This window comes from Protopterus annectens, chromosome 3.part0, assembly GCF_019279795.1.
Source record: "Protopterus annectens isolate FY-2018-M chromosome 3.part0, PAN1.0, whole genome shotgun sequence".
Classification (NCBI taxonomy): domain Eukaryota; kingdom Metazoa; phylum Chordata; order Ceratodontiformes; family Protopteridae; genus Protopterus; species Protopterus annectens.
Window position 1 is genome coordinate 1896738723 of NC_056731.1, and position 15982 is coordinate 1896754704.

At 39.9% G+C, this 15982-nt stretch overlaps 1 protein-coding gene across 1 annotated transcript in view; it reads right to left on the reverse strand.

The window, feature by feature from the left end:
- Nucleotides 1-15982, reverse strand: part of SLC9C1 (solute carrier family 9 member C1) — a 3253894-nt gene that overhangs the window by 1133052 nt on the left and 2104860 nt on the right. Inside the window, exon 16 of the mRNA XM_044066060.1 lies at nt 8783-8932. Coding sequence (XP_043921995.1) covers nt 8783-8932 — 150 coding nt within the window. The remainder of the gene's footprint in view (nt 1-8782; nt 8933-15982) is intronic.

Below are 15982 nucleotides of genomic sequence, written 5' to 3' on the forward strand. Positions count from 1 at the left end.
TGCACCTCTTAAATTGCACTGTCTGTCTTACTCAGGGAAGAGTATCTTTTGTTTACTAAAAATACTGCTTAGTTGCGAGCTAGAATGACAATGAATGGATTATGTTCGGAGAACAAGAATCAGACCTGCGGTGGGTATGGCCAGAAAGAATGAAGACTCCATGCAAGTACGGAAACTTTCAGAGAAGTGTGTGTGTGTGTGTGTGTGTGTGTGTGTGTGTGTGTGTGTGTGTGTGTAGGATCTAGGAGTAAAGAGCATTATTTTAGTTTTATTGAAGTTTAGGAATAGTTGCAAGTGAGAGTTTTTATAAGTGAGTGATGGTTTGCAGTGAGGATAGGGAGGATGATTACCAGATTAGAGTAGCATTATCTGTGTATTGATTAATGTTGCAGAAGCAAGATAATTAATGAAATCATTAAATAATAAAGGTGCAAGAATGAAACTAGTAAGTAGGTAGAAAAGGCTTGTGAGCGGCTGTGGCAGTAGCTGGTGAACCAAATGAGTGAAGTAGTCCTGAAACCCAGTGAGTAAAAAGTATGTGCTATTTTTAGATGGAAGATAACATCAAACACTTTGCGAGGGAAAAGGAAGATTGTCGATACAAGTTTGTTTTGATTTCTCTCTTTGTAAATAGTATTAGGGAAGGACAGTAGGGCTGTGGTTGTGCTATGATTGTGGTGCAAGCCATGCAGGGTATATGTTAAGTTGTGTGTGCAGTTATTTTATTTATTTACATTTTGTTAATCAGGTTTGCACTACTGGGTAGAGCCCATTTTCAAGAGAGACCTAGGAGAAAGGTTCCTAGCATTGCATAGCAATAGTACTGTTCTACAGTCCAGTGGTACTCTGTTTATGTGCTGATTTATATCAAGAGTGATATATGATAATGCTGCTGTATGGTAACTTGAAACTGCTGCTTTCTGTTTTTGCAACACATCCTTGAAACTAAACTAAATTGTTACAAAGAAAATCACACAAAATGTATAATATGGCAGAAAATACTGAATGATTTTGTTAGAATATTGTCAGATATTTAGTCCATAAAATTTAACAAGTCACACATTTCATGGACCTTGATCCCTTTAAGGGTGGAATTGGACATTCTTGGTCTCAAATTGCTTAGTACAAGAATGTACCTGTGCAGGTGCAACTTTTCTTTTCTCTTGGTAACTGCATTATTTGTAGAGCTTTGTACATTATTCCTAGAACATTTTTATGCTCATGCATGCATCACTATGGAATATGATTAATTTTACTTAAGAACAAGCACATTTCCATCAGTCTGTCTGCATTTTAACTACATATATATATATATATATATATATATATATACACACACATAATTTATGTGTGTATATATGGTTTGTGATGAAGGGAGATACTGTCAGCACAGCTATCTGGAATTTTGTAAATAACTGTATGTCATTTGTGAGTATTTATAAAATGTTTGTGTTTGAAATGCATCCACAGTGTGCCCTGCTGGAAGACAACAGAAATGTATGTGTACTATTAACTGTCTAATTACACAGTAAGACTGGATACCCTTTGTTAAGGGCCTTAAAATAGCTGATAAGGAGATGACTGGTGGCAGTAATAACTACATTAATATGCACTTTATGTGCACCGTGGGGGGGGGGGGGTGCCTTGGGAAAACCTGGGTTCAGCAAGGGAGCCAAGAATCGAAAAAGTTTGGGAACCACTGGCAGAATGAAAGTATGAAAGGCTCAAAATCATGGGCAAATTTTAAGCTTTACTCTTGTTACCAATGGATAATGGTAAAACAGTTCACACCACATTACCTTGACCTGGACAAGCCTTCTGACACAATCCCCTATTCAGGTGTAGTACAAAAGATGAATAACATAGGAGCAAACACTTGCATCACTAGCTGGATTGCCAACTTGTTCATAGAATGCAGGAGATTAAAATAGGGGAAGAGACCAGTCATCAATGGAGTCCCCCAGGGTTCGGTGCTGGGACTTTTTCTGTTTAGCATATACATCTCAAAAGTAAAAGGAAATACCAAAGGGCTTTGTTCAGCTAAGTCTGAGATGAGTGCAACCTAGGAGCAGTTACTGAATCCCCAAATGACTTAATCATCATGCAGGAAGGTTTGTCCCAAATAATAACTGGTGTCAAAATCATGACAATGCCCTATGAGAACTGAAACAATTGTTTGGCATTTGGGAACTTGTGTGTACAGTGACCTAACTTTTGACCAACATGTGCCCAGAATCATAAGAAAGTCTTTCTATATTGCACAGCTTATAAATAAACTGATTGTGATTAGTACTAGATATGTTGTTGTCCCCTTTACAAAGCTCTCATTAGGTCAATCATTTTGTATAATGCCCACTTTGGCATGTATCTGTCCAGCCCCATGCAACAACTGGAATACCTTCAGAGATACCTTACTAAAAGGATACAAGTCCTAAACAATAGGGTTTGCATGGACCACCTCAAAGATTTATTACTATACTCAGTTTCTACAGAGTGCTTAGAGATGACGTGTCTGGCATACAAGGAATCCTCCGACCTAATACAGATGGACCTACTGAACATCAGCAAGTCAAATAGCAACATAAATACTCAGTCCGGGTATCTAAACTGAATGTTGTGGAGAGATGGATATATATCACAGAGGCTGACACTGTTCCAGAACAGACTATCCATAAAAATAAAACAAAGCCCATCCGCCCATATTCAAATGCAACTTGGATCTAAGGCTGGGTAATAGAAAATTTACTCCAGGATTGCCCCTCATTCCACTAATGGATATAGGCAGTTCCTAGATGCTGCATCCCTTACATGGCTCCCCTCAAATTATCTATGGTATGATCCCAGTTATTCTCACTAGGCTAATATACAATTATCAGCCATGGGATAGGTAAGACCAATCAGAAAATGTTAATTCAAGCACCAAAAGGGAATTGGATAAGCTTAAAATGTCCTCCAAGTGAACCTATGTTGTGGTAGTAAATAGTTATAAAACATTGCCCTTTTTACATCACTAAGTGCCATTCTCACCCTCTGCCCCCCCCCCCCCCCGTCATCAATAGATTCCAGTGCCTATGGTACTGTAAATAAACAGAGAAAAGAATCAAAAGAAAATGCATTTTTTTTAATTAAGATAAGGATAGGCAGAAAACTAACAATAATGGTAGAAAAAGAATACCCTGTTAAAAAGGGTAGGAAAATAGAAGACAAGGAAAGGAAATAGTACCAACAATGGTACTTATGAGATTTATTTATTTAAAGTAAAACAGAGCTGACTGAGAAACCCTGAAAAAAGACTACAGGGATGAAAACATTTTAATATAAAAGATAAAGAGGAAAAATACACTTATGGCTAAAAAGCTACCTAAAGACACCTGTTAAATGCTGCGAGAGTGGATCCTCATCCATGCGCAATGGTAGCAAATGAGACCTGAGGTACTGGGGATGAACTAGTGCATGGTGGGTAAAGGAAGAAGCTCGAAAGTTGGATCCAAAGTCTGTCAAATGTGGCTGTGTCAGATCCTAGGATTGAATCTGTAACCCATATGTTGTGGAAAAAATCAAAAGGACAACATCCGATCTAAAAATAAAAAGTCTCAGTTTACCCCATCAAAAGCATCCAAACTTACCACTGCAACTTGTTTTCAACTTTCTTTCACATCATAATTTACCATTAGTGTACATATTATATTATCAGATGTTTTCCTGTCTCCAACAAAACCAGAGTGAGTTCTGTGTATAAGGCTTGGGATTATTTTAGCTAGTCTACCCACTAGAAGTGTTGTGTCATGAAAACTTTGTAATTGTGATTCAGTATTGTTATAAGTCTATAGAAGCCTGAATGCCTTCTGTCTTTTCTAGGTTTTGGTATAACATCAATTATTCTGTCTCTCCAAGAACGCAGTATCTCAACTTCCAACAATTCCCTGTTCATTAAAATCACAAAAGCACAAATGGCCACAGTCATGTATTTCAAGTAATTGCTGTCATACACATACATAGTGTGCCTCCTCACCCCTATCCCCAAAAGGCAGACACCTGTATATGTGCCTGACATCTGATTGTGAGGAAAGTGAAGAAATAATTATCGCAATAATGAATTCCAACTTGCTCATCCTGCATTTTATTTACTGCTAACCAGAAGAGTTAAGTATGTGCCTAGCATTATGTTGTATGCCTACAGGTGAAATTGGTAATAGTACACACACACACACATGCACACACACACACACACACACACACACACACACACACACACACACACACACACACACACACACACACACACACAAACACACACACACACACAGGCAAGCCAGGTCTGTCACAACACATACAAACATACTGCATTCTCACTTTTAGAGAAACTGGAAGAATGAAGAATGCCATTTCACCTACAGCATGAGTTTAGGGTTCTTGGAGAAACAAGCGCACATGGGTCAACCCAGACAGAGACAGGGAGGACATACAGGCTCTACATTGAAAAACCTACAGTCAGGAACTCAACCAGAACAATATTAGCCCTGAGTAAGAATTACTTATACAAGTGCCCCAAACAGACACCAAACTGGTTAACAACAGGAAAAAAACAGTACTTGCCCTTATGAGTGAACCTGCAAGCCCTCCTAAAAATTATAAACCAATAACTTGACTCACGACAATATATCAGGTATATACTGGAACTGATGCAGACAGAGTTAATAGTCATTTAGAAAAAAGAACCAATATTACCAAAACAACAAAAAGATTACAAAAGGAAGTCATATGAAACCAAGGCTCATTTGCTGATAAATAAAACCATAATAGAGAATTGTATAAAGGGGAAAATCTAAATATGGCATGGTTAAATTACAAAAAAACAATTGACAGCATTCCACATTTACTGATAAAAGAATGTTTACAGATGGATAACATACACCCTATTTTGATCCGTTACATTATAGTGATCATGAAACAGTGGCAAATTACTGGCAGATGAGCCATGACAAAGGTCAAATTATTGTCCTTGGGATAAAAATTTAAAGGGGGATATTCCAGGCTGTTTCTCTGTCACTACTGCTGTTTTGTCTTACCCTTAACCCATTAAACTATGTACTAAACAGATTAGGCTATGATTACAATTTGGTTTCCAGAAACCAACCTTGTTTAAAGACATCTCATCTACTTTTTGTGGATGACTTAAAACTGTATAGTTCGTTAGATAAGGAGTTGAAAGCACAGCTGCAAATAATTAAAACTTTCTCAGATGATACAAGAATGTCATTTGATCTTGAAAAATATGAAAAAGCAACATTTGAAATGGGAAAGCTGCAGCACCAAGAAAATATTAATCTGGAATAAGAATGTGATGTAAATGAACTTGAGCAGGAGGTAGTGTATAAATATTTGGGAACAGATGAAGCATCTACAATAAAACATAAACAGGTGAGAATAAAACTCAGTAAAGAATATATCACAAGACTAAAATTAATACTGAAAACTGTCTTGACATCTAGGAAAAAAGTTCAATCTATAAACCAGTTTTCTCTTCCTGTTCTATCTTATAGTTTTGGTGTGATTGACAGGCTCCAAAAGTGTTGGATCTGTTGGACAGGAAAACATGAAACATACTTCACCCTTATCAAATGATATATAAAAATCAGTGTATACCAAGATTATACACTCCCATTCTGAAGGATGTACAGATCTGCAGTCGTGGGACTGCATACATATCTGCTGACCTCACCAGATCCAAACATTGTGAAAGTTTTAAAACCTGAGGTAAAAGTCTAAGATGACATTCTTGCTTAGTTCAGCTTCAGCAGAAGTGTTTCAGTATAAAGTGAGAAATTAAATTAAATTAGAATCATCAAGTAGCAACTAAGTGTGCCAAAAAAAAAATAATTAATATAATGAAAAGGATCAGATGAGAAGGAAAGAAAATTGGAAAATCCATATAATGGCAAGTGCAGAGATCACCTGGAACAACCTCATGTTGGCCAAGATTTGATGCAGGAATGGTTAAGGAGAGATGAACTGAAACCAAAAGATGAAAGGCTAATAACGGCAGCCCAGGATGGTGGACTTCATGCACAATGGTTTACAAAGTCCTTTGAACTTGTGGGAGAAAAGGACAACTGCAGGTTCTGCATAAAAGAACTGGAATATCTGCACATCTTGTCAGTGGTTGTGATGGACTCATGGCAAAGGGCCTGTATACTGAAAACACAAAAATGTGGCAAGATTGTTCCATTGGAGATTGTACCACACACTACTACATAGAAGTAGCTGAGAAGCACTGGAAACAAGAACCATAAAGTATCATAATGATGAAGTTTATATCACATGGGATTACCCATTACCAACAGTTAAAAAATAATGTAAAAAAAAAAAGAGAGATATAGTAGTTCATTAAAAAGTGAGAAAAGTAGCATTGATCATTGAAACTGTAACAACCAGGGATTACAGAGTCTTATGTACAGACAGACACAAAGCCATAAAATACCAGGAATAGTAGGCAGAAACAAGAGCAATGTGGAAGAAAGATAATCATACAGTTCCAATAACAGAAGGAGCAAAAGGTCTAATAAAAAATAATTTACAGTCATACTTGCTACCAATATTTATAACTTAGTATAAATTACAGAAGGAGTCATTCTGGGCTAATTGCAGGTGCTGAGAAGAACACTTTTGGCTGATATCAAACACTGAAACAATACTTCAATTGTACTTTAATTGCACCCTGACTTAGGAATGGGGTCCATTCCTATCATAGCAGTAGAAACCTAAAAGACTTGGAGAAATTGAACAGACAGGAAGGATATTTAGACTCCACACAGAAAACCTACTGACAAGAACTCAACCAGAACAAAGTACTGTAAACTGCCAGTGCTGCTCACTGTGGCACTGTGGCAATGTGCAGCTGCTTTCAAACATATTCTGCTCCTACCAAACCACCTCAGATAGTCACCTATGATGTCTAAAGTCTATGTTTATGATGATGAGTGAAATAAAGTATGACCAACGTGTTACCCTTAATTATATTGCAACTCTACCTCAGCAAACATGCATGAGTATAATCACAAAGCTGTTGATGCTTGTGATGGAAAGTGAAAGATATTTTGGGCAGCTTGTTACTCTTACACTGCATCCCCACACCCTCATACACACAATCATAAACACTAGCCATACTAATTTTACAATGATCAGCAAATAACAATACATTGTGTGGCACTAGTACTGCCTTACCAGATCAGTGACAGCTATTTAGCAGTCATCGAACAACAGCAGGGGAAAGTCAATTTTACAAACCTCAGTGAGGACTAATGCATACCTGTCACTTGAGGACTAATGCATACCTGTCACTGTCCAGGATTTCACAGAATGTCACTGACTTTGCCTCATATTTTTGCCCTGTTTCTCATAGTATTTTTGATTTGCTGGTAAATCATTCAGGATTACAGACAGACAATAATGCCAGACATTAGAGTTTCATACTTCTTATTGTTCAGGAAATTCATGTTGATGCAAAATATGTTATTCTATTAACTTTTTAAGTGAATTAGAGTGATATATAAAGACTGTTCTGGATGTTGATCCTTTATTCTTCCATTAATTAATACTTGAGCAAAGACATTGAGAGTTATAGTATCTGGTGTCCTGCCATTATTCATAAAACTCCCTAAACAAGAAAACCATTCCTGAAGATCAACAGCATCAGCTCTTCATAAAAGCACAGGTAAGAACTATGATCAGTTACTCTGGGCTACCAATCTCTGTCTCTTACCTTATTCATGTTTGTTCACTCATAGATGGCGTTATCCTAATAGGGTCATATCAAATCCCTATTTAGGATAAAGTGCTTAATCAGAGAAAAAATATTTCCATTTCCCCCAACAATCAGCAGCTTTTGTGAGGCTCCCACACAATCATGGATGATCCTAACTCTGGTTATGATGATACTATTAGTGGGGAGCATGCCCACCAGAATGATTTAACAAAGTCAAGAGCACTATGTTGTGGGTAAAGCATTTAATTAAATTATAAAGTCTGTTGTTTGGCAAAACTCTGCCACTACAACCAAAGATATCTTTGAATTTTACAGGAGAAGTAGTGCTAATTCTTAGGGTTCTTCATCCTGTGAGTTATTATTACCCTTCTGGTTTACTAGGTACACAAGACTGCTGCACTAGCTTTTGCTGGTTTGACAAACATTTAACAAAATATCAATATAAGGTAATGTGATGTAGTTGGGGGGGCCCCCCAGGGCCTGCAGGCCCCAAATGACTGCCGGGTTCACTGGTACTTAAAGCCGGCTGTGTAAACAAAAAAACATTGTTTTTGCCTTGATAATATATTATATAATCCTAATATAGTCCAGTAGGCTGTGAATGAGGGGGTGGTGTGGGAGAGGGGTATGGCACAGAGTGAGGAGCGTGGCTTAGGATCCTCCACAAATGTCACATATTGGGCCTTGAAGCTACTAAGGCCAACCTTGGCAGAACAGAGGGGAGAAAATATGAAAGATTTCCCCTTAAACCAGTACATTAGTAACTGACATATACAAGGATAATTCTACCAGAAGACTGCTAGATGACTTTGAGCTTGTAGCCCTATTGCCTGCCAGTACTAATGCCAGAACATTTTAGTCTCACATGATCATGCAGTAGTGCAAAATGTACTTGTGCACTTATTGTCAGTAGTAGAATAGGTGGAGTTAGATCATACATGGAAAGTATAACAAGAAGATTTGTTAGTATGCACTTTCATAGATGTAGATTTTAACTTTCAGTGAATGTTGACTTACCTCAGCTGTTAACTTATGGTCAGAAATCTGATCAATCAGCTTGCTAGTATCTTCTTCTCCAAGAATATAGCCCTTTGTAATCTCATAACCAAAAGCAAGTTGCTTATTAATTCGATTGTCCACTATGGTTATTAATTTTGGCAATAGAATCTGAAAAAAATTGCAGTAATGAAATAAACAAATTGTTCAGTATAGCTAATGCAAATCTCAGTGTAATAGGTAAGGAAGAGAGTAGTTGTGCAGTATCAGATAAACAGGAAGTTACTGCAATATTTATTTTTCTGTTATTGTTCTACTTCATCTGATAACATTACAGTAATTACTGAAATTGTTAATTGGAAAACATCTGAAATGTTGTGTGCCACTAACCATTGAATGCTAAAGGAACAATTCACCTTTCTCTTCAGTTATGTGAACAAAGATTGCTTTGGAGCCAGGCCTAAGGACAATGACTATGCAGTCATTCCAGTCTGTGGCAGTAGATTTTGTGAGCCATCCCTAGAGAATTCACATTTTTAAATTTGCCACTACCACCACTGGACCCCAAACTCTAACTCAGTGTGAAAATAAACCTGCATGAAAATATCATTCCATGTGCAAAACTCTGAACCCAGTTTGACAAATGGAACCACATGATGGTGGATTTAGTTTGGTCCTCTGAAGACCAACCATGTGATAATCATTTTATTGAGTACAAATATCCAGAAGGATCTAACTGTAAGCTCATAACAGAAAAAAAATAGGGTGCTTGCTACCTACCCTATTCACACAGGGCAGATCTACTACATCTTCTTTAATTATAATAAATCACGGGGCCACTGTATCTCAGGAAATAAAAAAATGCAGAATGATTTAAGTAATCTCTTTTTCAGACATTCAGCTGTGACATGCTGGTCCACATGAGGATGTTCACATAACAACAGTAGGATATCAGGTTTGGAGTTTTCAGTTGCACAGACATAAATGACTTGCATAAAGTTAGCAAGTTGAAGAAAATAAATGCCTCAGAACATTGATTCAAGACAGATAAATGACATTAAACAAATCAAACTGTGTTAAACTGACTTGTACAGTTTAAACTAAAACCGCATCAGTCATGCATCCACATTCCTGTTCACTGGGAAGTTTTGGAAGATTTCTAATTATAACATCACACACACACACACACACACACACACACACACACACACACACACACACACACACACACACACACACACACACACGATTATCAGCTATCGAAACAAGTTTGTAAAAAATTTCAGTGCTTTGATCCTATGAACTATTTTATTTAAACAGTATGGGTTTGCTTGGCTTCACTGTACTTTAATCCATAAAAACCCTAAATTCAGTCTGTAACATGAATAGACCCTAAAATTGAACCTCGATCTAATTAACAACAAACTGGGCCAGACCTAGCTTTAACCAAGTAAAACCATGGCTGTAGAAAAAAAAGCTGCATGCAAGTTGCTGTGAATGATGAGCTATATACTAATCACCCCACTGCTTGGTGGTGGAGTTAAGCTGCATAATTTATGGTATATAGTACCATTCATTGGCTGCCAAGGGAAATTGTCCGTAGTCAGACACATACTTGGCATGATGTTATCTATTTTCTTAACACATTGATGACATGATACTAATAGTGTTACTGGCTTGCAGAGGGAAGGGTTTCACAGGACTGATAGAGCTATTGGGTATCAGTGGCAGCAGAGTCCTAGCTAAGTGTGTTTCATTTTGCAATTAATGGTTATTTAACATGTCTCCCCAATTCAGTAGCACAAGTAAAAAAACAGTAGAGGAAAAGTGAGCATTTTTGTTGCAATGTAGTATCAATAAGTATTATTAATCAATAAGTATACTCATGTATGTTCAGTAAAATGTGTGGGTCCTTGAGCCACTTGCTGGATCTGGCTCAGCAGCATTAGTGCTTCAGCCTTGAGCCCCTTTAAGAATTTTCCTTCTCAGCATGCACCATTTCTGTCAGTTATCACAGATCTTGTTTGATGCTTGAAGACCTAGGCATAAAATACTATGCCTGATGGGTAACCTAGCCAAGCTAGGACCAGAAAATCCTTTAGGACTTACAAGATAAAGGAAGGAGGAAACAGGGAGGGTTTTCATATCAGATGGACATAAATGAAGGGGTCTATCTTTATGATAATTACATATCTTTCATATCCTCCTCATTCAGTCTGACCAATCTGTCATGTGGGTCAGAATCCCAAGCTACTAGACATTCAGGGTGGTATCGTGACAGGAGACCCATCAGGATAGAGGCACCAAATGATGCTGTACCCCCTGAAAATGCAATTCAACTTGTAATGCATGATAAAGGTATGCACTGAAAGCAAGGTGTCAGCTTCGCAAATATCATAGGTTCATAGGTGTGTACTAGGCTAATGGCTGTGGAACCTTTACAAGCCTAGCCCATAGGATCCTTGGCATTGTGCCACCCGACCTTAGTTCCTAGTGCCTCTGTCAAGTAGAGTCACTGGAGTGATCCCCGGGGTGAATTTTCTATTTCCCATCCACTCATCAAGATTTCTCTTGAAGAGGGCCGGTGAGGCACTCCGCTTGACATGTATGGGAACTCTATTCCATAGCATGGGCAGTCTCTGGGTTATGAACCTGTCCCTCCAGCTTGTTCTGTTGATTGTGGTAATGAGGTTGAGGTCTCTGGAACATGTAGTGCAGAGGGATTGAGATTTCTTTATACGTAGCATTTCTAACAGAGCTGGGTTAGACATGGATTTGTAAGTCAAGCAGAGATCGCCTCTAAGTAGGTGATATGAAACAGAGAACAGTTGGAGTTTTTTGAGTCTGTCCATATAGGACAAGTGTTTAAGGCCTAGGATCCTCTTTGTGAGGTACTTTTGCAGCCTCTCCAGTGGTTGCAGGTGTCTAGTGCGGTACATGCCAAATGGGGCATTGTGCTCGATGATTGGCCTAATTAGGAAAGAGTAGAGGGAGACAATAACCTCTTTCTTCCTGGATGCAAAACCCTTAGTAATGAGATGAGCCACATAGAAGGACTTTCTGACCACAGTGGCAATGTGGTGGTCAAAAGAGAGGTTACTGTCAACCTGTGTTCCCAGATCTCTTATAATGCCTTCTGTGTTCAGTGGACTATCATCGATGTAGTAATTCATGGGAAATGGGTTTTTCCCAAAGGGGATGACGACACATTTTTTGGCATTGAGCTTAAGGCCATGGTTCTGACACCAGCCGTTGGTCTCAGTGAGGTCTTTTTGTAGGATGTCATCATAACTTGGGGAGTTAATTATGGCACCCAACTTGCAATTGTCTGCGAACTTTGTCAGCCAGAGTCCCTTCGTGTTGGCCTGGACTTCAGAGAAGTAGATACCAAACAGGAGAGGATTCAGGACTGAACACTGTGGGACACCACTCGTGACTGGTCGGCAGTCTGACTTTGAGTCAGCTACTTTCACACTGTGGGTTCTATCTGTGAGCCAGTTTGCAGCCCACCTAGTGATATAGGGGTTGATGGCTAGCTTAGTGAGGTTTCCTTGATTCCTGAGTGGGGAATGATATCAAAGACATTGGCCAAATCAAGGCTGGCTGTATGAAACACCTTGCCCTCATCCACAGCTCTGGTGACTGACTCAGACAAGTCAACCAAGTTGAGCAGGCAAGATCTATCCTTCACAAAACCAGACTGTGTGGGATCCAGAGTTTGGAGATTCCCTATATCCTTGTTTATTAGGTCCATAACGATGAGTTCCATAGCTTTACATATCAGACTCGTCAGGCTAATGGGGAGATAGTTCCCAGGGTCTGTAGTCACTCCTCCTTTGTGGAGAGGGATGACTGTAGCAGTGCACCATTTGGTAGGGACAAAGCCTGAGATGAGGCTGTGATTGAACAGGGCACATAGGTGAGGTGCCAGTTCACTCTGTAGTTCATGTAAAACACAGCCGGGGATATTGTCAGGTCCTATAGAAGCTGTATTCTTGGCCTAAAACAGTGCTGTTTTAAACTGTGCAGCAGTGATACTGGGTGCCTGGCAATCTACTGGTATTATGATTGGTCCTTTGGTGGTGGAGAGAGGGGTAAAGTTGGCACTGAATCTGTCGGCCAGTATATTGGCAATATCTGTTGCTCGGTATAGCAGGTGCCATTGTGCAATAGCTCCGAGCAAATCTGGGTATTGACATGGAGATTCTTTACATAACTATAGAAGGCCTTGTGGTTGTCTTTACTATCTGTTGCAATTCTGTTTTCATAGCTAGCTTTAGAGGATTTGATGCAGGATCTCAACTTTTTGTTAAGGCTGATAAGGGAGTTTTTCCAGTCTTGGGAATTCACCTTATTCTGCATCAGTTTCCTCCATCTGTTGTAGAGTTTGTTTATGGCAGGGGACCACCAGATTGGCTTCCTGTTTTTGGAGGAGAGTATCTTGGTTCTGTTGGGTATGGTGAGATCCATGCATTTGTGTACGTGTTCGTACAGGGCATTAGTGTATGATTTGGTGGTCATGCAGCTGTTCTCCAATTGCATGGGTGCAGTGAAGTTAGCCACCTCTGTTTTTAGGAGCCCAAAGTTAGCCTTGGAGAAGTTTTTCATGGTGGTTACCTTTGTGGGGGGTGGATTTCCAAGGTGATTAGTTTGTGGTTGGATCTAACTAGGGAGGATTTGACTATTGGTATAGAGCAACTTTCACCCATGTTAGTAATGACCAGGTCAAGGATGTTGCTACTTCTAGTGGGGGTAAAAACAAGCTGGTCCAGGGCATTGGAATTAATGAATTCCAGGAAACGTTGTGCAAGTGAATTGGTACCTGAGTAGTTTTCCCAGTTAATGGAGGGGTAGTTAAGTCACCCAGTAGGACCCTGATATTCTCCAGGGTGGTTAGGAATATGGAATGTGAGTCTTGGGACATGGTTGAGGACCTATATCAGGCTATGACCTGAATCGCTGTCTTACCCAATGTTAGCTGCACCTGAAGTATCTCTGATGTGTTATGTTGGGCTACCAGTCTGGAGGTGTGTGCATGCTTTATGAATATGGAAACACCACCACCTTTGGAGCTTTGGTCCAAGTTCTGAAGCTGAAAGGTGTGGAATGAGTTATAGCCTGGTAGTGCAGGGGTGCTTTCTGCTGCCATGAACCAGGTGTCTGTTACAGCACAAATGTCAATATTCTCCATTTTAAGGAGTGCTTCGAGCGAGTGCATTTTGAGATTTAGACTTCTAGTGATGAGCAGCATGACTCTCAGATTGCATTTGTTTGTAGGTGTTACTGTGGTAATTTGGTCTTTGGAACACTGCCTAAAAAAGGCACCCAGGGGTGACAGATGCAGGCCATCTCTGGCAAAGCATTGAGGTCTGTCAATCATGTCATCCCAGGCAGATACTGGATCCCCTTAGAACGACATCAGAAGCTTAGCCAATTGTTGAAATCAATCATTTTCTGCTTGTACTGTGGTATCATTCTGGGTGATGGTAGGAGGCTGCTCAGGGCTAGGGTCATACCCACCTGGGCTACATAATCCGAGAGCTCCGCCGTGTCTCTTTTCATGTAGTTCAGGGAGGTACGTCTCAGGTCATTCACACCCACAAGTACAATTTGTACCTGTTGTTGAGGGACCTGAGTGCGTGGGTTATGTGGCGGATCCTGGCACTTGACAGGCAGCTGACTGTTACTTTCACCTTATTCAACCTAGTGAGTGGGACATCAGTGTGCCTCACTATCAAATCACCTATGACTAGTGTGTTGGGCATGCTGTTTTGCCTTAGGGGCTTTGGTTGAGTGGCACACTGGTTAGGAGAGTTATGTATCTCATGGTTATTGTTGTGTTATGGTGGTCGAGTGCTTTTCTGCCTTGGAGGTCTCTACTGTTTGGGTAGATTTTTATTGAGAACCTCCATGAAGGTGGGTGTGTGGTTTGTGTTTTTATGTGAAGGCAGTGCTGGTGTGTGTTCTGGAGGGCTATGTGTTCCACGTGGTGTGGTGCAAGTGCTGACCTTCTACTCTTGACCAACTATTCCGGTCTTGGCTGGAGAGTGCGTGGCTTCTAATTTAGATGTATAAGTGCATCTCTTGCAAGTCTGAGTACTGGGAGATAAGAGGAAGGGGTTATCAGTGTACACGAGGCAGTTACTACATTGCCTCAGGATGCCCAAGTTCACCAGGTTAATAGGCGAAAGCAGAGGGAACTGACCTTTAGACATGGCTGGAGGGGTGGGCATTAATAATAAGTGCTGGAGATTCCTTGTAGAATGTTTGGTGCTGGCAGCACTTTTGTGTGCTACAATAATTGCTACAAGAAGTCTGGTAAAGTGCTAGACTAACAAGCTAGTAAAAGTGCAGGAGAGGAGAGAACTAGCAGATCTCAGAAGCTTACAAACAGTCCAGGATACAGCAAATCTGTATCTGCACTAGACTAGTTACAGAAAAGGCTGGACACAGTTTTTTTTTTAAGTAGAAAGTAAAGAGACAGAAGATAAAGAGATAATTCAATATTCAGAAGCTAATGGGGTGGGCCTTCTAAGTTTTCACTAAAAACAGTAGAATGAGCTGATGTAATGTGACTGGGGGGGGGGGTGTTCAGTATCAACTTTATACCAGAAGCTGGCAACTCAAAGCCACCAAGACTTAAGACCACCACAAGAACTAGGTGGGTGGGTGGGAAAAACAGTTGTACAGATTACAGAGATATGTATTAAATGAGAAGTGCAGAGACAATTGAAAACTCCCAAAGATGGTAGCAGAAGTCATTATAGCTCAGATGAAGTGAGGTTTTGGCTTGCTGGACAATATAAATAAAGGAGACATAAGTACTGCGGTGGTGGTGCTGCGGTAGCATTGTTGCCTCACAGTAAGATGTTGTCCTGTTCGATTCTCAGCTAGAGCGTCTTCTGTGTGGAGACATGCATGAATGGGTGTACCTTCGTCGAAGGTTGTGCGTCAGGGCTGGCAACTCGGCACGTAAAAACCTACTGCCAATCATTAGCGGACCGGAGTTCCGCTGTGGCGTCCCCTAACCGGGAAAAGCCGAAAGACACAACAACAATCTGAAAGCCACCTGGAAAATGTGAATTTAGAAACGTCTTGTTCCAACTTGTTCATTGCAAAAGAGATATACAGTTGCCCATCCTTTCTAAAGGATTTGGTTCTGTGAAGGCAGAACTGCAACAGTCTGTATACATCTTAAGTATGGAGAATGTACTCTCCCTT